Here is a 22,013-nt window from a genome sequence, read left to right as displayed (position 1 = left end):
TTTCCACTCCAGTTCGTATTATCTCTTTTCTTCGTGCTAAGAGGATGGTGAGTAAGGGTTGTTTAGCTTTCTTGGCACATCTCAAGGATGATACTTCCAAAGTACCTTCGATTGAGTGTGTTTTGATAGTCCGTGAGTTTCTGGATGTGTTTCCTGCAGACCTTCCCAGTATGCCACCGGATAGGGATATTGATTTTTGTATTGATATGGAGCTCGGTATTCGCCCCATTTCCATTCCCCCTTATAGAATGGCTCCAGCTAAGTTAAGAGAGTTAAAGGCCCAACTTCAGGAGTTATTAGGTAAAGGTTTTATTAGACCGAGTCATCCCCTTGGGGTGCTCCTATTTTATTTGTGAAGAAGAAAAATGGAAGTTTTCGGATGTGCATAAAGTACAGGCAGCTGAATAAGGTAACTATTAAGAACAAGTATCCCATTCTTCGCATTGATGATTTGTTCGATCAGTTACAAGGTGCTTGTGTCTTCTCTAAAGTTGATTTGATATCTGGTTATCATCAATTGAAAATACGGGCAACATATGTGCCAAAGACTGCTTTTCGAACCAGGTATGGGCATTATGAATTCTTAGTAATGTCTTTTGGGCTTACGAATGCCCCTGCTGCTTTCATGAGCCTGATGAACGGGATTTTTAGGCCACATCTGGACCTTTTTGTTATTGTATTCATTGATGATATACTGATATACTCAAAGAGCTGGAAAGAACATGAGGAGCATTTGAGAATTGTATTGGAGTTGTTAAGGGAGAAAAGGCTTTATGCCAAATTCTCCAAGTGTGAGTTTTGGCTAGATTCAGTGTCCTTCTTGGGGCACGTGGTTTCTAAGGATAGAGTTATGGTGGATCCTTCTAAGATTGAAGCAGTGAAGAGTTGGTAAGACCTACTAATGTTTCAGAGGTAAGGAGCTTTGTTGTTTTAGCTAGCTACTACCGTCGATTCATCAATGGATTTTCTTCTATTGCTTCGCAACTAACAAATTTGACTAAGCAGAATGTTCCATTTGTATGGTCGGATGAATGTGAAGAAAGCTTCCAGAAACTCAAGACCTTGTTGACTATTGCACCAATTCTTACCTTGCCAGTGGAAGGTAAGAATTTTATTGTTTATTGTGATGCATCTTATTCTGGTTTGGGTGCAGTGCTAATGCAGGAGAGGAATGCAATTGCTTATGCTTCAAGGCAATTGAAAGTGCATGAACGTAACTATCCGACCCATGATTTGGAGTTGGCTGCAGTTGTATTTGCATTAAAGCAATGGAGACATTATCTATATGGGGTCAAGTGTGAAATTTATGCAGATCATCGTAGTTTACAATATGTCTTTACTCAGAAAGATTTGAATTTGAGGCAGAGAAGGTGGATGGAGCTATTGAAAGACTATGATATTACTATTTTATATCACCCAGGGAAAGCTAATGTTATGGCAGATGCTTTAAGTAGAAAAGCAGGGAGCATGGGTAGTTTAGCCCACTTACAGGTTTCTATACGCCCATTGGATAGAGAAGTTCAGACTCTGACTAATGATTTTATGAGGCTGGAAGTACTAAAGAAAGGAGGATTTTTGGCCACTGTGGAGGCAAGGTCTTCCTTTCTTGACAAGATTAAGGGAAAGCAGTTTGTTGATGAGAAGCTGAGCTGAATTCGAGATATGGTATTGCGAGGAGAGGCTAAAGAGGCAATAATTGATGAGGAAGGTGTCTTGAGAATTAAGGGAAGAGTATATGTGCCTCGTGTTGATGATTTGACTCGCACTATTCTTACAGAGGCTCATAGTTCGAGGTATTCAATACATCCTGGTGCAACCAAGATGTATCGTTTTTTAAGGCAACATTAATTGTGGAGTAGAATGAAGCGTGACATTGTGGATTTTGTTGCCCAACTCCCAAATTGTCAGCAGGTAAAGTATGAACACCAATGGCCTGGAGGTACACTTCAAAGAATGTCCATTCCTGAATGGAAGTGGGAAAGAATTGGAATGGATTTCGTAGTTGGTCTTCCAAAGACATTGGATAAGTTTGATTCTATTTGGGTAATTGTTAACAGGTTAACTAAGTCTGCTCACTTCATTCTGGTCAAGATGACTTACAATGCAGAGAAGTTAGCGAAGCTCTATATCTCAGAAATTGTTCGATTGCATGGAGTTCGACTTTCCATCATATCAGATAGAGGTACGCAACTTACTTCTATGTTTTGGAGAACATTACATGTTGAATTAGGTACTAGGCTGGATCTTAGTACTGCATTTCATTCTCAGACCGATGGTCAGACTGAGCGAACGATACAAATGTTGGAGGATATGTTTCGTGCATGTGTGATAGAATTTAGTGGTCATTGGGATAAATTCTTACCCTTAGCAGAGTTTTCGTACAACAACAGCTATCATTCGAGTATTGATATGGCCCCATTTGAGGCATTGTATGGGAGGAGATATAGGTCCCCCATTGGTTGGTTTGATGTATTTGAGGTTAGACCTTGGGGTACTGATCTTCTGAGAGAATCATTAGAGAAAGTGAAATTTATTCAAGAAAAGCTTTTAGCAGCTCAGAGTAGGCAGAACGAATATGCAGATCGAAAGGTTAGAGACTTGGATTTTATGTAGGTTGAACAAGTCTTGCTGAAGGTTTCACCCATGAAGGGTGTGATGCTGTTTGGTAAGCGAGGTAAGCTAAGTCCGAGGTATATTGGACCATTTGAAGTACTTAAGCGCGTGGGGGAGGTGGCCTATGAATTAGCCTTGCCTCCAGGGTTGTCAGGAGTACACCAGGTATTTCATGTGTCTATGTTGAAAAAATACCATAGTGATAGAAATTATATTATTCGTTGGGATTCAGTTCTTCTTGATGAGAATATGTCTTATGAGGAGGAGCCTATTGCTATTCTAGATAGGGAGGTCCGCAAATTGAGATCAAAGGAGAATGCTTCTATCAAGGTTCAGTGGAAGAATCGGCCAGTTGAAGAGTCCACTTGGGAGAGTAAGGTTGATATGCATGAAAGATATCCACATCTTTTTACCGATTCAGGTACTCTTTCTCGCCCTCGCCTTTCATTTGATCGTTCGAGGACGAACGATGGATAAATTGGTATCTATTGTAACGACCATTTTTGGTGGTTTTGAGCACTAGAACTTTTTATGTTAGAAAATACATTCCGATAGATTTAAATGGGTGTTTTGGACTATTCATAATTATAATTATGAAATTAGTGAGGTAATTTAAATAATTTATTTAGTTGGTGGTTAAAAAAAATACCATTAAAATTAACAAGGGCCACTTTTACTATTTTTATTATTAGTCTAATATAATTACTAGGGAGTAAATATTTTATTGGAAGAATAAGGGTTTCAAATGAGAGAACAGGAAGTAGCATTGAGCGAAGAAATCCACGGTACTTCAGGTGATTTTCTTAGTTTGTTTATTGTTGTTATACTATATGGGTTGGACAATGTGACAAGTGCACATTAATGGAACTGAAGGAAATTAATGTATTGATTAAAGTTAATTTGATTATTTATATTGAATGTATAGATTGTTAATGGAATTGATTACGAGTAGTTGGAAAATTGAAATGTGCAAAGTTAAAAAGACATCTGATTGGTCACATTATAGGTGAAACAAATAATGAATTAATGTTTAGATAGCAAGGAAAGTTACAGATTATATATGTTTGGTTGATAACTGCCAAGGTGAATTAAGGTAAGGGTCATATTGCTATTATTAATATTATTATATACAAAATGGTGGCAACATGCATGTTGAGGAGTTTTGGTTGAAAAGTCCACGTATGAGTGCACACTGCACAGTTTGGTGTTGCCCTGCGCTGGTTTCATAACAGTGCTTCAAACTTCTGGTATTAATGTTTTGATCTAAGATTATAGATTACGTGTGAATATATTGAGATATGTAATTAAATATTTGGTATATCATACTGTTTAATTTTTATTAAATTTATGGTAATTGGAGAAATTAAGACTTACCATTAGGCTTAAACTTTAAGAGATTGATTATAGAATTAGGTGAATTGATGGGTATAGGCTGGACACAGAATAATCGGAATTTTTATGACCTTGTGAACTTACACCTTATCTATATCTATCTATATATATATATATATATATATATATATATATATATATATATACATATATATATAGATATATATACATATATATATAGATATATATATTTGATAAATTGGAAGGGTTCGGAGGCAATAAGGAAAGGGAAGGCATTGGAGAAGTAGTTGCTTGACTTCGATTCTTCGGTGGAGGTAGGTTATGGTTTATTTCTATTCGATGGATAAACTATAAATAGCGATTGATATGTATTGAGTGATATTGTAGAGTCTCCTATGTACTTGATTGTGTGGTTGTATGTTTTAATTGTGTGGTTTGTGGTTGGCCTAAAATTATGAGACTGTTGAATTTCTAATATTGAACCCTCTCTATTAAAATGACGCCTTGAATAAAGAAGGTTTGATGAAATAAAATAATGAGATAATTGGATCGGAGTGTCACGTTCCGACACAGTATTATGGGATCGGAGTGTCACATTCCGACACGGTATATATAGAGTGTCACGTTCCGACACAATGGCATTAAAGGAAAGGAATCTTGAAGTAACTTAATATACTTAACCTCAAAGAACCTATATTTCAAATGAGTATGGTGTGGAGACATGAGTCCTCATAGTTTTGCTTGATGTTGTGATTGATGGTGTACCTGTTATGGTGTTGTTGTCAATGGTTCATGTGCTTGTTGGTTGCCACATGTTAAGTATTGTGGTTGATTTTATATTATTATTCAATGTATATTAGTTTTTATTTTGAGTTGGCCGACGATACTTACTGACTACGTGTTCCTTGTACTGATCCTTGCTTGTATTTTCCTCTTTGTTCTTTTGTGGAGTGCAGCAAGTGTAGCATCGACTTCGACTCGCCCTCAGCTCTAGTCAGTCTCCAGCGCATCAGAGTTCAGGGTGAGCTATTATTTCTAGCTCGTGATGGATTCTCTCATTCACGTCTTGATGTCTTTGAATTTCGGACATGGACCATCTTTTTACTTATTTTGGTTTCTTAAATACTCTTAGACTTGGAAATTTGAGGATAGATGTTCTTGATGTGATGACTTCCAGATTTTGGGGATAATAAGTGTTTAAACTTTAGAAGCTTATTTAATTAGTTACATTAATAAGTTTTGAAACTTCCGCATTATTTTTTGTTATTCATAGTTGAACTATTGGTAAATGTTGGGGTTCAAATTTGTTGGTTCGCTCACCCAGTAGGTTAAGTATGGGTGCCACTCACGACTCGTTTTGGGTCATGACAATGATAATTGATAGAGTCAACTAGTATTTGAAACATTTTTCCAACACTTACTATTTGATACATTTTTTCAACATTTAGTATTTGATACATTTTTTCAACAACTCAATATCCTTAGTATCGTTTGTTTCTCAACTTCAAATTGGAATCACTTTAGAATTTTGATGTTTATCAAGTCACCAAATATAATACAAAATATATTCAATCCCAATCAATATATATATATATATATATATATATATATATATATATATATATATATGAGGATCTTCAATCCGCCTATGTGGCATGCCTCAATGATGAGAAAATATATATTTTTTTTAAAAAAATAGGGCTTTTTAGATTATTTTTTTTACACAATAATATTATGTGTATATGTACATTGCTATTAATAAGTTACTTAATGAGCATTACACCTCCTAACCTTTTAATAATATATATAACACTTAACCTTTAATTTAATAATATAACTCCTAACCTTTGATATTCATAACCTTCAAAATATTTAATATAAAAATTATAACTCCTAAATATTACACCTATAAAAACCCACTTTGATACATTGCATGATGGTCATTTTATTTTTATTTTCCTTATTCTTCATTTTTTATTTCTTTGATTTGTTAATTTTTTTTGTCTTCTTTGATCTGATTTTTGCAGGAGAGGGATGTATAATGAAAAATGTTATATATTTTACATAGTTTGATTTTATGAGGTAAATGATTTGACATGTCTAATTATCATTATCACTTTTGTTCTATTGTAATTATATATTTGATATTATTAGGTTGGATTGTTGATTATACAAATCATGATCCTTTTATAGAAAAAATAATTTGTTCATTTTCTTTTTTGCTTCTCTTTGCAGTTTTTTGAGATTTTTTTTCTTATTCTTATAGTTTCTACCAACACTTATTGTCTTTATTCACTTTGTAAATTAGAAGAATTAAATTATGTTATGTTGAGAACATGATCCTTCTTTCCTCTTCAAATCATATAAAACTAAATATTTTAAATATTTTTGCTTGATTAGTTAATTATAATTTTATGTCTTTTGTTGTTAATATTGTAAGGATTGTAATTATGTTAAAGAATGTGATCCTTTTTTCCCCTTCAAATCATATAACTAAATAATTTTAATATTTTTGCTTGATTAGTTAACTATAATTTTATTTATGTTTGTTGGTATTATTGTAAGGATTGTTTATAGTTCTCCGGTTAAACCTCCGATGCAATAAGAGTTGATTGTTCCTTGTCAGATTAATTAGTTAACTGAAAAACGCCAATATATCTTATTTCTAATGTCGTCTAACATTATCTTCCTCTTCACTAACTATAAAAATGTTACGTAAATATATAATAAATATAAGTAATAAAAAAAAGTAATATATCACATCTTAATATAAAGTAAATAAAATACTAAATATTAAATACAAATAATATATAGCTAAGAATCAAATAAATCGATTCCTCTTATAATTTCGTATCTCACAATCACATAACAATGATATGGTAAAAATACATAATTTTAACGTTGCATTATTTATTATATTATTTATATATAGAAATTATTTATAGGCCAAATGTTTCACAATTTTTAGAATTTAATCAACAAGAAATTAAATATTTTTTAATTTTATTTTAAAACATCCGTACGATTACTTTTTTTTGTTGATAATTTCTAAAAAAATTCTATTCCTTTTGATTAACTTTTTAATTCTATGTCCTTTTTTAAATTTGTTTTTAGGGATAATGCTCAAGTACCCCCTCAACCTATGCCCAAAATCTCAGAGACACACTTATACTATACTAAGGTCCTATTACCCCCTGAACTTATTTTATTAATAATTTTTTACCCCTTTTTAGCTTACGTGGCACTATCTTGTGGGCCCAACGATAGTTGACTTCTTTTTTCGAACTAATGCCACGTAGGCTAAAAAAAGATAGAAAATTACATCTAAAATAAGTTCAGGGGGGTAATAGGACCTTACTATAATATAAGTGTGTCTCTGGAATTTCGGGCATAGGTTGAGGGGGTACTTGGGTATTTTCCCTTGTTTTTAATTAATTTTTCTCTTAATAGATATCTCTCCTATAATATAAAATAAGAAAAAAAATATATTGTTCAAAATAATAGTAATTACTAAAATAATGTCTATCATTAGAAACATATATGGAGACTTTTAATAATTTGAAATTTCTAAAATGAGGTATAAAAAAATATGTCATATAATTAAATAAATCATAAAAATGGTGGAGGATTTTACTTAAACATACTTTTGTTTATTAAGCAAATATGTAACTTTTTTTTTTCAAATATGTAACTTTTTTTTTTAATCTTTTTCCTCTTATTTTTATATATTTATTTTTAATTTAATTTTTATCATAAACTCACACCTCTTCATCTTTCATAACGTCTATACTTAATTAATACATATTAGTAATACCTATACTTTCGACTTTATACCTTGATAACCTTAAATTACTTAATTTTAAATCAAAAAAAAAATTCTAACCAAATATATTTATGTTTAGTTTAATTGTCCTCTACTTTAATCTTGTAATGTAAAATCTATCGACAAAGATTGTTTTGTGTAATTATTTTTATTTCTAATAACAATGATACAAAATAAGATATAGAAAATAATTGATTTTTTTTTGCAAGAAATTATAAGACTTGTAGATACGCTTAGCCGCGGAAGATAATCAAAATAATTATGAAGTTATTTTTAAATTTTAAATAAAATATAAATCATGAAAAATATAATAAAAATTAATTAAGAGAATTCATTTAAAAATTTTGCTTAAATTAATAAAAAGCTAAAGACAAGCAAACTTGATTATGTTAAGATACGATGCTAATTGTTACTGTTTATATATATATATATATATATATATATATATATATATATATATATATATATATATATATATATATATATATATATATATATATAAATTAGTAAAAATACTAAAGACGAGCAAACTTGATTCTCTTAATTACGATGCTAATTGTTTGTGTTTTCTTAATGGAATTAAATAAGCAAAGACTAAAAAAATAAAAAATAAAAAATATCGTAATTAAGAGAATCAAGTTTGCTCGTCTTTAGTATTTTTACTAATATATATATATATATATATATATATATATATATATATATATATATATATATATATAAAATTAGTAAAAATACTAAAGACGAGCAAACTTGATTCTCTTAATTACAATGCTAATTGTTTGTGTTTTCTTAATGGAATTAAATAAGCAAAGACTAAAAAAATAAAAAATAAAAAATAAAAAAAAGAAAAAAGGGAGACTAAAAATAGCGTTGAAATAAATTTTAAGAAAATGTAGAATTATAAAAGAGAATTTATCAAGGAAAAAATTATTACAGATACTCATTTCAAATATACTTATTACTTACCTATTCATCCTCCGTTATAATGATTCTAAAAATTTTCCTAGATTTTTCTCTACACTTTAATTATATGAAAATATTATTTATCGTTAATAATTATAAATATTCATATTATTTGTGAACACTTTTTCTATGTTTACTTTATTTAGGAAAAATTCAAGAGTCTAATTATAAGTTTTTATTAGATATATAAGTTTTTTTTTTTAATCTTAACATAAAACCTTGTATCGTTCATTTATAATTGTTCATTTAATACTTATTTTATTATGCGTTTTAACAATAATATATTATTTTTATGTTAATTCTCTACCACTAAAAATTATTTTACCGAACTAAAATTATGTATCATGCATTTCCTTACAAAGAATCAATATAGAGAGAGAACTTTACATTTTAATATATAAATATTGAAGTACTTTTTAAGTCTTCAAATTATAGATAACTTATCTATTACAAATAATTTTTCATATTTCTAAGTCTTTTTATTGAATTAATTACTATTTTAATTCTTTTGATATTTTTTAAAAAAAAGCTAAAAGACTAAAGATCTCACTTTAAATTTTTAACAAAACATCAAAGTTAACCATATTTAATTTTGAGTACTCATTCAAATGGATGATAAAGTCATAAATTCTTAGTTATATATTATAATTAACATAGAAGAATCAGTACTATTCAACCAAAAAAAAGTATAGGTATTTGACCGTATTGCTAATTTAATGTATTTATTTTTTGATAAAATTAATTTATGAATTGAGTTGAAATTACAAAGCTAAATGATAAAATTTATTAGCTAATATATTTGGATTTAAAAATTAATTAAAAATAAAACTTTTATACACCGTACATAGCGCGGCTAAGTTTACTAGTTTAACATAAAATAGCTAAAATAAATTGACTAATTTATTGAGGGAGCAAACCAAGTCTTTGTAATAAAATATAAAGTCATTATGATAATATAAAAATAACAAATTTGAAGAGAGATGAAAAGTATGGAAAAAAAGTTATAGTGTGATCATTAATATGTCTTAATTGTTCAATTAATTAGAAATTAAAGTGGATGTAGACACATTGAAATAAATTGCAGTTATTTATTTTAGTTACAATTGTACTTGTGGGTGTTATAAATTAAATAAAAAAAGTTGAGAAAGCCCATTTAATTCTTTGAAACAAAATACGAAAGAAAAAAATTGTAGAAGAAAAATTATTTGTCCTATCGCTTAGATTGAGTTATTAAAGAAAAATAACCAAATGAGAGACAACAAAGAGTAATCAAGTATAGTATCATATTGGATAACATAAGCATAACAAGAGAAGTTGTTAATTGGATGGATTTTTTTGTTGGGGTCAGACGGTAACTTCTCATCAGATTGGGGTGAAATGATGGTATTGTCTTGCAAAATTTCATCCCAGTTCAAGTTCGTTAACTTATAAATGAACTCATAAGACAAAACTACGCGAGAAGCTTGTCCTTCTTTTATCGCTTTCATCCGTTCTTCTTTTAGTTTTGACTTAATTTCTCTATCAATCGATTCAATTCAATGAAAGGAAGAAGAAAATTTTTGGTTGAGAAGATTTGTGTTTCTCTTGTACTATATTTATAATAACCAGTGCATGGATATCTTCAACTTTGGTAAGTTGACGATATAAATTTTTTAGCTATTTTTGTGTTTGCCTTTTATTTTTATGATTTTCTTTTGTTAATTAATCTTTGCCTTTTATAATTTTGATTTTCTTTCAATTATTAATATTTTCCTTTTATAGACATATGTATTGACCTATGTATCACAAAATTTACTATATTACACAACTACCATAAAAATAAGTAATTGCTTATGGAAAAATGAGAGGATTTTTGGATTGGTTTAAAAGTCGGTCAAACTTACTTTTAACTTAGCTTTTGTTTTGTGAAAGCGTTTGACAAATATAAAAAATAATTTAAAATAAGTCAAAAGAAGACTTAAAAGAAGTCGAAAAATGTTTGACAAGGTAAAAAATGACTAAAAATAAGTTTAAAACGACTTAAAATATTTCAAAACTCAAAAATAGGTCTCCCCCTACTTTTTATTTTTTTCTTAAAGTCATTTGAGTGTGATTTTTTTAATTTGACTTAAAAGATAAGTTTGACTTAGTATTTGATACTCCCTGCGTCCACAATTGTTTGACAGATATACTAAAAATAGATATTCATTATTAATTGTCAATTTAAAAAATCAAGAAGTAATGAATCAATTTTTTTTCCAATTCTACCCTAATAATTACTCCGTTTTATTCAATTGAAAAATTATGTAGACTTTTAATATTCTTGATATAGTATTGTATTAAATTTTTATTGATGGGAGTGCATTACCTTACCTTGACAAACAATTGTGGACGGAGGGAGTATATTTTTTTCAACATAATTAATACGTAACATACGTTGAAAGTTACTAAAGTTATATTCCTCACCATGTTTAGTCTATTAATTATTAATTTATATATAAGAATTGTCTATTTAAAAGAGAAAATACATCAAATCTCTCCTTAACTTGACATTAAAGCTAAATTAGTACTTTAACTATATGGGTGTTTAAATATCGCTTAACAATTTGAAAGTGATTAAATATCACCTTAAGTGCTGACGTGGCAAAGCAAAGTATTCACTCTTCCAAAAGCGCGTGATACAATATTTTAAAAAAACTAAATGGTAATATCAAACACATGACCTTTTTTTATCAGCAAATTGTAATGAACCGAACTTTTTTTTATATATTTGAAAATTTTTGAGCTATTTATTAATTACAATTGTTTAGTTGACAGGTGATTTTAAATAATTAATTTTAATTAATAGCTAATGGACTAAGTCCATAAGTTAGTTAAAAATCATATACATTTTGACCCATCATTATTAAAATTAAATTAGGGATTTATGACTTTTAATACCAAATTATTTTTGGAAAAGAATGAATAAGGGAACAGAAACTCACCATCGGAGATAGGGAGCCGACTCGATCAAATTGCAGGTAGTTGAAGAACCTTTTAATTGCTAAGCTACAAAAGGTGCAAATAATATTATATTAATTTAAGTATTTCGGAAATTAAAGTTATCTTTAAAAAAATGCAGTAAGGTAGCGTTCTTTTTGTCCTTTATATGTATTAATTTTTTTTAAAATTTTGATGGGATAATGTTTTCTTTCCCACTACTAACTGATGATTCTCAAATGATTTGGGCGTGAGTGGTAATGAATAATGATGCTTGAAATTGATTGTAGGGTTGGGGATTCGACTATTTGAGATTATTCTCATGAAGTGCTCGTATATGGTTTTGTTGTTTCAAAACCTATTCTAGAGTGTAATAATTTGATCTAAAATTTGATGAGTTGATATATACCAAATTAAAATATTAGGTAGTATTATATGAATATTATTAGGATTATCCGATATAGAGGAATTTAGACTTAACCCTAAGCTTGAAATTAAGAACTTAATTATAAATTTAGGTGAGTTATTGGGTCCATTCTAAACATATGGAAACGTGAGTGTTGTTAGTTTTAAAATCTTATAGTGCTCATTTATTTGAATAGATTTCTTTAAGTTGGAAGTTCAACGAAACAGGAAGGCTCAAGTTCTGGGGTGGACTCTCTACTATTTAGGGCAAATGGATTTCTTAACTCTTGTTAAGTGTATGAAATGTGTGTATTTCCTTGTTGTATATGTTTGGGAGCGATGAGATTTGATGATGGGCTGAGTTTTTCACATTGGTTAATTCAAATGATGAAAAAAAGGGATAACAAAAGACAATGTGATTAATTGTTTATGTGTGATGTGTTGAGAAATGTTTGAACTTTGAAGGCTTGTTGAATCAATGTTGATGTGATATAATGTTTGTGTGCTGTGAATTATGCAATGTTATGAAAATGGTCATCTCTTCATTATTTGTGTGATCATGTCATTTGTATTATTTTGAGGCAAGGTTGTGACAAATGTTATGTGCATTTAGAAAGAATGATAATTTAAAGAGGATATACCATTTCGAGGGACGTATCGCGCTCCGCTACAGATACTATATTTCGAGGGACGTATAGCGCGCCGCGATGATTACTTTATCGAGGATCATGTCATGCGCCGTGAAAGATGCATGGACAGATATGTCCTGTATGGGTCCCGGTCTGAGAGACAACGAATGTGTATCACTAGGTCAGACATACATCATTATACTTGACATTGCATTTCATTGCATTGCATATATTTATCATTAGTGAACTTTATATTGTGTTTTGTTGATCTTGTGATTGCCTTTTTACGGAACTTGTGATTGTTGAATACTGAGCTTTTTATTGAGGATATATGATTTGTCTAAGTGTTGTTATTGAGTTACGTGCCATGTAAACTGTGAGTTGTTAAGTTGGGCTAATTTTTATTTGTTTGTAGTTCTGGAGGTTGTTGGGTTTTATTTGACCTAAATTACTTACCATAAATAGGTTTTCCTTTTAGGAAAAGGTTTTGAATTGACTAATCCTTTTTCTGGTAGGAAAAGGTTTAGGACTTTATAAATAGAGGCGTGTTCCTTCTAACCTAATTAGCATTCATAATATAGTCTTAAGAGCTACGAGAGTTTGGTTAGGGGGAGAATTTATGGGTCACAAGTTGGATACGTTATCACTTGTGTGAACCTCCCATGTATTCCGAGTGAATTGGTTGAGGTTGCTTCTCTCTGTATTTTGTACTCTCATATTTATAGTGGATTGCTCATCTCCTTTGTGGACGTAGGTCGATTGACCGAACCACGTTAAATCTTTGTGTCTTTTAGTATATTTCGCGTTGTCTTCTTACTCGTTGTCTTTCAAGGTTTGTTTTGCTAGCTTCCGCATTTACACCTGCTTATTTTCGGTCCTAACAAGTGGTAACGGAGCCAGATTCAATGATGGAGTCAGGTTCAGTGGTTTGATAATCGATGATTGAACCAGGTTAGAAAGAGGTGTTCCTCTTGGTGGGCTTAGTTCTAGCCGCAACCATTTTTGACAGCAATGAAGATTTTATTGGAGAAATTATTTCAGAGAGGTGTTGAGACATAGATTTTGCAAAGGAGATTGTGGAGAGGAGAAGCAAGTTGTTGAAGATTAAGTAAAGAAGGTGGACAAATTTATTTTGTCAGAAATTCAGGCCAAGGGGGAGATTTTTTGGGTTTTATTTGACCTAAATTTCTTACCATAAATAGGTTTTCATTTTAGGAAAAGGTTTTGAATTGACTAATCCTTTTTCTGGTAGGAAAAGGTTTTGAATTGACTAATCCTTTTTCTGGTAGGAAAAGGTTTAGGACTCTATAAATAGAGGCATGTTCCTTCTAACTTAATTAGCATTCACAATGTAGTCTTAAGAGATATGAGAGTTTGGTTAGGGGGAGAATTTATGGGTCACAAGTTGGATACGTTATCACTTGTGTGAACCTCCCATGTATTCCGAGTGAATTGGTTGAGGTTGTTTCTCTCTGTATTTTGTACTGTCATATTTATAGTGGATTTCTCATCTCCTTTGTGGACCTAGGTCGATTGACCGAACCACGTTAAATCTTTGTGTCTTTTGGTATATTTCTCGTTGTTTTTCAAGGTTTGTTTTGCTAGCTTCTGCATTTACACCTGCTTATTTTCGGTCCTAACAGAGGTTCGATTGGGGTGGTAGGAGTACCCGTATTTCATCCCCTTCGCTTGTATTAAGGGATTTACTTGACGAGTACCGTGTGGTTTGGTACTTACCCCTTGCTTCTACAAATTTTTTGTAGGTTATGAGCCTTGATTTTTACGGTACTTGTCATTCTCTTCTTTCCGAGGCTTCTCGGAGATTTGTGAGGTAGTTGTTGGTCCTCACAATATACATACTTACTCCTGTTTATGATTTTGTTCTACTCTAGAAACAATAGCATATGAAACTTACATTTTCTTTTGATTCAATTGTAATACTCTAGAGGCTTGTACACGTGACAACCTGGTTTTGAGGTATAATTAAGTCGATAATAAATTTTCTGCATTTTATTGTAATAAGTTGAATTTTATGCTGACTTGTCTTGGTGGGATAAGAGAGTGTCATCACATCCATTTTTGGGTCGTGACAAAATGGTATCAGAGCCCCAGGTTCATAGGTCTCACGTGTGTACCAGTTGAGTCTAAGTAGAGTCTTGAGGATCTGTACAGAGACGTCTGTACTTATCTTTGAGAGGCTATAGTGACTTTTTAGAAAAATCTTCACTTCTTGAATCTCTATCATGCATACTTGATCCTATATTGATTCTTGACGCTTTATTCCATTCACTCTCATGTATAATGTTGACTCGTGCGTGGTTGCTCATGTAATAATTGATTTCGTGTATGGTTTGAACATTAGATCTGGTATTATGATGAAAGTAATATACTTATGGAAATTATGTGACGTTAGATTTAAAATTTCCAGCAATTTGAAGGGATTGTGTAACGTTAGTTACCCTAGTAAAGTGAATAGTAATGATGTGTAATATAGGCAATATCTGGAGTGGTTTGATTGGGAGTGGAATGATTAAAAGGATGGCTTGATAAAAAAAATAGTATAACCTTGGGAAATACAATTGTTATAGTTGTCATAACATATACGGGTTACTTAGCGAATGATGTTGTACCAATTGAGATTAGAATCTCTTTGTGGTTCATAGTTTGAGTGTATACCTAAGAAGGTCATGAAACGATTATTATAATGGTGGCAACTTTTACTTGGTTAGAGTTATGGGATGTGTTATTCTTGTTATGGACCTGATCTATGAAGGAATGCATCACCTTGATAAGAGACTGAATGAATTCGACAACGATTTGAAGTTATTGAATGGATAGAAACGTGTGGAAATATTGCGTATAATTTTTATTGGTAGGTATGATGTGTTCTAGTGGTGGATCTAACGAACTTTTAAGATATATGGTACTAGTGGTAAATAAAAATAGGTTTGTTGATTTTTAAGTGAAAATATTAAATACTTAAGGAGTTATAAATTGTATCACATGTTTAAATAATGAGATTTACTGTAGTATTCATATTTGAGAAACCAACTAATTTTTTACTACAGACGCTTGAGTTAAGCATTGTTTATAAGTAAGCTTGTAGTGATGGATCTTTGGTACAATATTAATGCGTTTAGTTTGTAAAGTATATCTTGAGGATTTTTAAATAAGGCCTAGTTATTTCATCGTTAGGTCCGATAAAGTGGATAGATATTTGAATGATAAGCTTATGCGTAAATGAAGTCCTAAATAATATACTTATGTGAAGACAATTGAAAATTTTTGTGAGAAAGTATTCATATAATTAGGTTAATCCTTTGAATTTGATTGGTATAACTGTGTTTAAGGTGTCATATGGATGAAAATGTTGAATTTATGGTGTTGACAATATCTAACTGAGCATGATGGTAATAAGAGTTCTTGATTGATTGTGAGTAGGATGCAACTATATAATAAGAACTCAGTGTTGAAGATTTGGAAAATGTTGTCTTTTCACTTCTTGTTAGTTAAGTTTGTTAAAATATGTTGGTTGGCTTACCTATTGGTTGGGAATATAGGTGCCATCACATGATTTTGGGTCGTGACAAATTTGGTATCAGAGCTCTAGGTTCATCGGTCTCAAGAGTACAAGAGCAATGTCTAGTAGAGTCTTGCGGATCGGTATGAAGACGTCCATACCTATCTTCGAGAGGCTATAGGACATTTAGGAAATATTCTGTTCTTTTATTCCTTATCGTGCACACTTGACCTTGTAGAAATTCTAATCTTGATATCTCATTCTCTCTCAGATGGCGAGGAATCGTACGTCGGCAAGTGGTGGTCAGGATCCTAATCCTGCGCCTGCTTCTGGGAACCCTATCCGAGGTAGAGGTAGGGGACGAGCTCGAGGTCGGTGTAGGGGCCGTATTGCAGCACCTGTGGGTGGTCAAGTACCAATAGCTACCCAGGGTCATGATAGGACCGTACCTCCTGATGCAGATGTTCTTCATGGGGATGTGCAAGATCGTGTCGAGGGGGATGGGCCAGCTCAGGCTCCAACCAGTACTATTGTTCCCCCCGTGCTTCAAGATACCCTGGCTCGTATGTTAGGAATCCTAGAGGGGCTGGCCCAGGCAGGAGCTTTGCTTGTCACTTCTGATGGCTCACAGACCCGTGTTGGAGGTCAAACTCCAGATCCGATAGTTGCTCCAGATTCTCAGACTCCCAGAACTCAGCCAGCTGCCGCTGTAGCTCCTCATTTGGATAGTATGGAGTTTCCAGATATGACATCACATTTGGTGAACAGGCCTTCTATGACTATTGATGAGCAAAAGATGTTTGGGAGGTTCAGACTAATGAATCCTCCTACTTATACTGGTGACTTAGCTGAGGATGCATATGAGTTTATAGTTAGTTGTCATGAGAGGTTGCATAATCTTGGATTAGTGGAGTCTCATGGAGTTGACTACACAGCGTTTCAGATGACTGGCTCTGCTAAGCAGTGGTGGAGGGATTATATTAGTAGTAGGCCAGCTGGATCTCATCCACTATCCTGGACTGAGTTTACTCAGGTATTTCTATCCAAATTTGTTCCACGCAGTGAGAGGGAGCGCGAGAGGGCCGAGTTTGAGGGTTTGCAGCAAAATGGTATGTCAGTTGCAGAGTATGAGGGTAAATTTCATGCCTTGGCTAGGCATGCTTCAATGATACTTCCCACAGAGGCTGAGAGAGTGAGGAGGTTTGTTAAGGGGCTGATTATTCCAATTCGTCTAGGAGTTTCTCAGGTTGCTGCTTCTGGTGTTCCATTCCAGAATGTGGTAGATGCTGCTAAGGAGTTGGAGATGATTCGACGCGAGGGATTTGAGTAGCGAGAGGGCAAGAGGACTCGTTATTCAGGTGATTATGGTGGTGCTCCGTCTAGGAGTCGGGGTTACTTGGGCAGAGGTTATCACCCTCAGTCCAGCAGACCCATTCATGCTGCCATACCAGCGTCTGAGGCTGGTTACGCTGGGCATAACTCTTCGAGCTCGGTACATACTTCGCAGGGTTCATCTTCTAGACCTGTAGTTCATGGAGGGCATTCAAGTCATTCCGGTTCCTCTCATCAGCCGGCGTCTCGTAGGGGTTGCTTTGAGTGTGGTGATATGGGACACTTTGTGAGAGACTGCCCTAGGACCAGACGTGGTGGCTTACATCAGGGTTCTCAGGTTTCGACTTCCAGGGCTGCACAACCTCCAGCTAGGGTTGGTGCACAGAATGGTAGAGGTGGTTCTCATTCAGGTAGAGGTGGTTCTCCTTCTGGTCGAGGTGGTGGTCGTGGAGGTCCACAATCTGATGGAAGTCGTTCTCACTGTTATGCTTTTCCAGGTAGGCAGAGGCTGAAGCCTCAGATGCTGTTATCACAGGTATTATTCCGGTTTGTCATCGACCAACTACTGTATTATTTGATCCAGACTCTACTTATTCTTATGTGTCCACATATTTTGCTCCTAGTCTGGATATATTGTGTGAGTCTCTTGATTTGCCGATATGTGTTTCTACTCCTGTCGGGGATTCTGTAGTTGTAGGTCAGTTTATGTACTGTTTCTTTGATGGGGTATGACACTCATGCAGATCTAAAGGTCTTAGAAATGATAGATTTTGAAGTGATTCTTGGTATGGATTGGTTATCTTCTTACCACGCAATTTTAAATTGTCATGCCAAGACCATCACTTTATCTATGCCTGGAATTCCTATAGTAGAATGGAGAGGTACTCTTAGTCATCCTTCTAAGGGTGTGATATCATTCCTTAAGGCTCGTCAGTTGGTATAGAGAGGATGTTTGGCTTACTTGGCCCATATTCGAGATACTAGTATTGAGACTCCTATGCTTGAGTCTATTCCAGTGGTGAGTGAATTTTCAGAGGTATTCCCGACCGATTTGCCAGGTCTTCCACCAGACCGTGATATTGATTTTTGTATCGATGTGGAGCCAGGCACTCAGCCTATTTCTATTCCTCCTTATCGTATGGCACCGGCTGAATTGAAAGAGTTGAAGGAGCAGTTGCAGGATTTGTTGAGCAAAGGTTTTATTAGACCAAGTGTATCTCCTTGGGGTGCTCCAGTGTTATTTGTGAAGAAAAAAGATGGATCTATGCGTATGTGTATTGACTATCGACAGTTGAACAAGGTAACCATTAGAAATAAGTATCCGATACCTCGTATTGATGATTTATTTGATTAGTTACAGGGTGCTTCAGTTTTCTCCAAAATTGACTTGAGATCTGGCTATCATCAGCTGAAGGTTAGGGCGGAGGATATCCCTAAGACGGCTTTTCGAACACGTTATGGTCATTACGAGTTTTTGGTGATGTCTTTCGGATTGACTAATGCCCCAGCAGCTTTTATGGACTTGATGAATGAAGTGTTCAGACCATATTTAGATTCCTTTGTTATTGTCTTCATAGATGATATATTGATATACTCACGCAGTAAGGAGGAACACGAGCATCATTTGAGGATTGTTCTTGGGATTTTAAAGGAGAAGAAACTTTATGTAAAGTTTTCAAAATGTGAGTTTTGGCTTAGTTCGGTAGCATTCTTGGGACATGTAGTGTCCAAGGAGGGTATCATGGTCGATCCTAAGAAGATTGAGGCGGTTAGAGATTGGGTCAGACCTGCTTCAGTTACTGAGATTCGGAGTTTCTTGGGCCTTGCAGGTTATTATCGACGGTTTGTTGAGGGTTTCTCATCCATTGCATCTCCATTAACTAGACTGACACAGAAGGAGGTGACTTTTCAGTGGTCTGACGAATGTGAGGTTAGTTTCCAAAAGCTCAAGACTTTATTGACTACTGCTCCGATTTTGACCCTACCCGTGGAGGGAGAGGGTTTTGTCGTATATTGTGATGCTTCTCGGATTGGTCTTGGTTGTGTATTAATGCAGAAGGGAAAAGTGATAGCTTATGCTTCGAGACAGTTAAAGGTTCATGAGAAGGACTACCCTATTCATGATTTAGAATTGGCGGCTGTGGTGTTTGCATTAAAGATTTGGAGGCATTATCTTTATGGTGTGCATTGTGAGGTGTTCACGGATCATCGTAGTCTCCAGTATATATTCAATCAGAGGGATCTAAATTTGAGGCAAAGGAGATGGTTGGAGTTGCTCAAAGACTACGATATGACTATTCTTTATCACCCAGGCAAAGCAAATGTTGTAGCAGATGCCTTGAGTCGGAAGGCGGTAAGTATGGGTAGCCTAGCCATGTTACAGGTTGGCGAGCGTCCCTTAGCTAGGGATGTCCAATCCCTGGCCAATAGTTTTGTGAGACTTGATATTTCAGAATCTGGTAAGGTGTTGGCTTATATGGAGGCTAGGTCATCCTTGTTGGAGCAGATTCGGGCTCAACAGTTTGATGATGGTGATTTATGTAAGATTAGGGATAAGGTGTTAAAAGGAGAAGTCAAGGCGTCAATTCTTGATAGTGAGGGAGTTTTGAGGATTAAGGGTCGTATATGTGTTCCTCGTACAGGTGATTTGACTAGATTCATCATGGAGGAGGCTCATAGTTCGAGGTACTCTATTCATCAAGGGGCTACTAAGATGTATCGTGACTTGAAGCAACATTATTGGTAGTGTCGTATGAAGAGGGACATAGTAGATTTTGTATCCCAGTGTCTGAATTGTCAGCAAGTGAAGTATGAACACCAAAAGCCTGGAGGTATGACTCAGAGGATGCCCATACCTGAGTGGAAGTGGGAGCGCATTGCTATGGACTTTGTGGTAGGGTTGCCACGTACCTTGGGTAAGTTTGATGCTATATGGGTCATCGTGGATCGACTAACTAAGTCTGCACACTTTGTACCAGTTCAGACTACCTATAACTCAGAGAAGTTAGCCAAGATCTATATTCAAGAGATAGTTCGTTTGCATGGGGTTCCTATATCTATTATTTCAGATCGTGGCACCCAATTTACATCTCATTTCTGGCGGTCTATGCAGAAAGAGTTGGGCACTCGGGTGGATCTTAGTACAGCCTTTCACCCTCAGACTGATGGTCAATCTGAGCGGACTATTCAGGTTCTTGAGGATATGTTGCGGGCGTGTGTGATTGACTTTGGTGGTCAGTGGGACCAGTTCTTACCTCTATCGGAGTTTGCTTACAATAATAGTTATCACTCGAGCATTGAGATGGCACCATTTGAGGCTCTGTATGGCAGGAGATTTCGATCTCCAATTAGCTGGTTTGATACATTTGAGGTTAGACCATGGGGTACAGATTTGTTGAGGGAGTCCTTGGACAAGGTCAAGTTGATCCAAGATAGACTTCTCATGGCTCAGAGTAGGCAAAAGAGTTATGCAGATCGAAAGATTCGTGATTTAGAGTTTATGGTTGGAGAGAGGGTTTTATTGAAGGTTTCACCCATGAAGGGTGTGATGAGGTTTGGAAAGAAGGGCAAGTTGAGCCCAAGGTATATTGGTCCTTTCGAGATTGTTGAGCGTATTGGTGAGGTGGCGTATCAGTTGGCTTTGCCACCTGGTTTTTCAGGTGTTCATCCTGTATTTCATATTTCCATGCTTAAGAAGTATCATCAAGGTGGTGATCATGTGATTCAATGGGATTCAGTGTTACTTGATCAGAATTTGACTTTTGAGGAAGAGCCGATCACCATTTTGGATAGACAAATTCGGAAGCTAAGGTCCAAGGAGATTGCTTCAGTAAAGGTTCAGTGGAAGCATCGTCCAGTGGAGGAGGCTACATGGGAGACAGAGTCAGACATGAGGAGTAAATATCCTCATCTTTTTGATCATTCAGGTTAGCTCTTTTATTTTACCGTTCGAGGACGAACGTTTGTTTAAGTGGTAGGTGATGTAACGACCCGCTAGGTCGTTTTGAGAATTAGGACTATTTTGACTCTTTCTGGAAAAAAAAATTAAAGGGGGGGGGGTATTTTAACTATTGATAACTACAAGTACCTAGTTGATGAAACTTTTATTAAATAAGTAATATAGATAATAGATTAGTGGGGTTTCACGGTTAACATACTCTTGTTCAGAAAATAAAAGGGGTGGAGGCAGAAACTTACTGTAAGCGACGAACGAGAGGAAAAACAATAAGAATTGCTCAGGTAAATGCAAGCAATTTTCATTCTTTCTCAATTCTGCATATCAAAATAGGTTGTCAGAGGGCATTAGATTGTTGTTATTATTTTATTCTTATGTTGTTATTTAAGGGTGCTTTTCTTTCTTTTTTTTGTTTTCATGGGTGAGATATAGTGTATAGTGAGTTGAGAATTTATTTAT

At 34.0% G+C, this 22,013-nt stretch overlaps 1 protein-coding gene across 1 annotated transcript in view; it reads left to right on the top strand.

The window, feature by feature from the left end:
- Positions 1 to 22,013, top strand: part of LOC138339252 (uncharacterized) — a 109,334-nt gene that overhangs the window by 14,353 nt on the left and 72,968 nt on the right. Inside the window, exon 7 of the mRNA XM_069290834.1 lies at positions 21,182 to 21,525. Within this exon, the coding sequence (XP_069146935.1) occupies positions 21,182 to 21,525 (344 nt within the window). The remainder of the gene's footprint in view (positions 1 to 21,181; positions 21,526 to 22,013) is intronic.

Source organism: Solanum lycopersicum, chromosome 11 (assembly GCF_036512215.1).
Source record: "Solanum lycopersicum chromosome 11, SLM_r2.1".
Lineage (NCBI taxonomy): Eukaryota > Viridiplantae > Streptophyta > Magnoliopsida > Solanales > Solanaceae > Solanum > Solanum lycopersicum.
The sequence above is the reverse complement of the archived record's forward strand: the minus strand, read 5'-3'. Positions and strand labels throughout refer to the sequence as shown.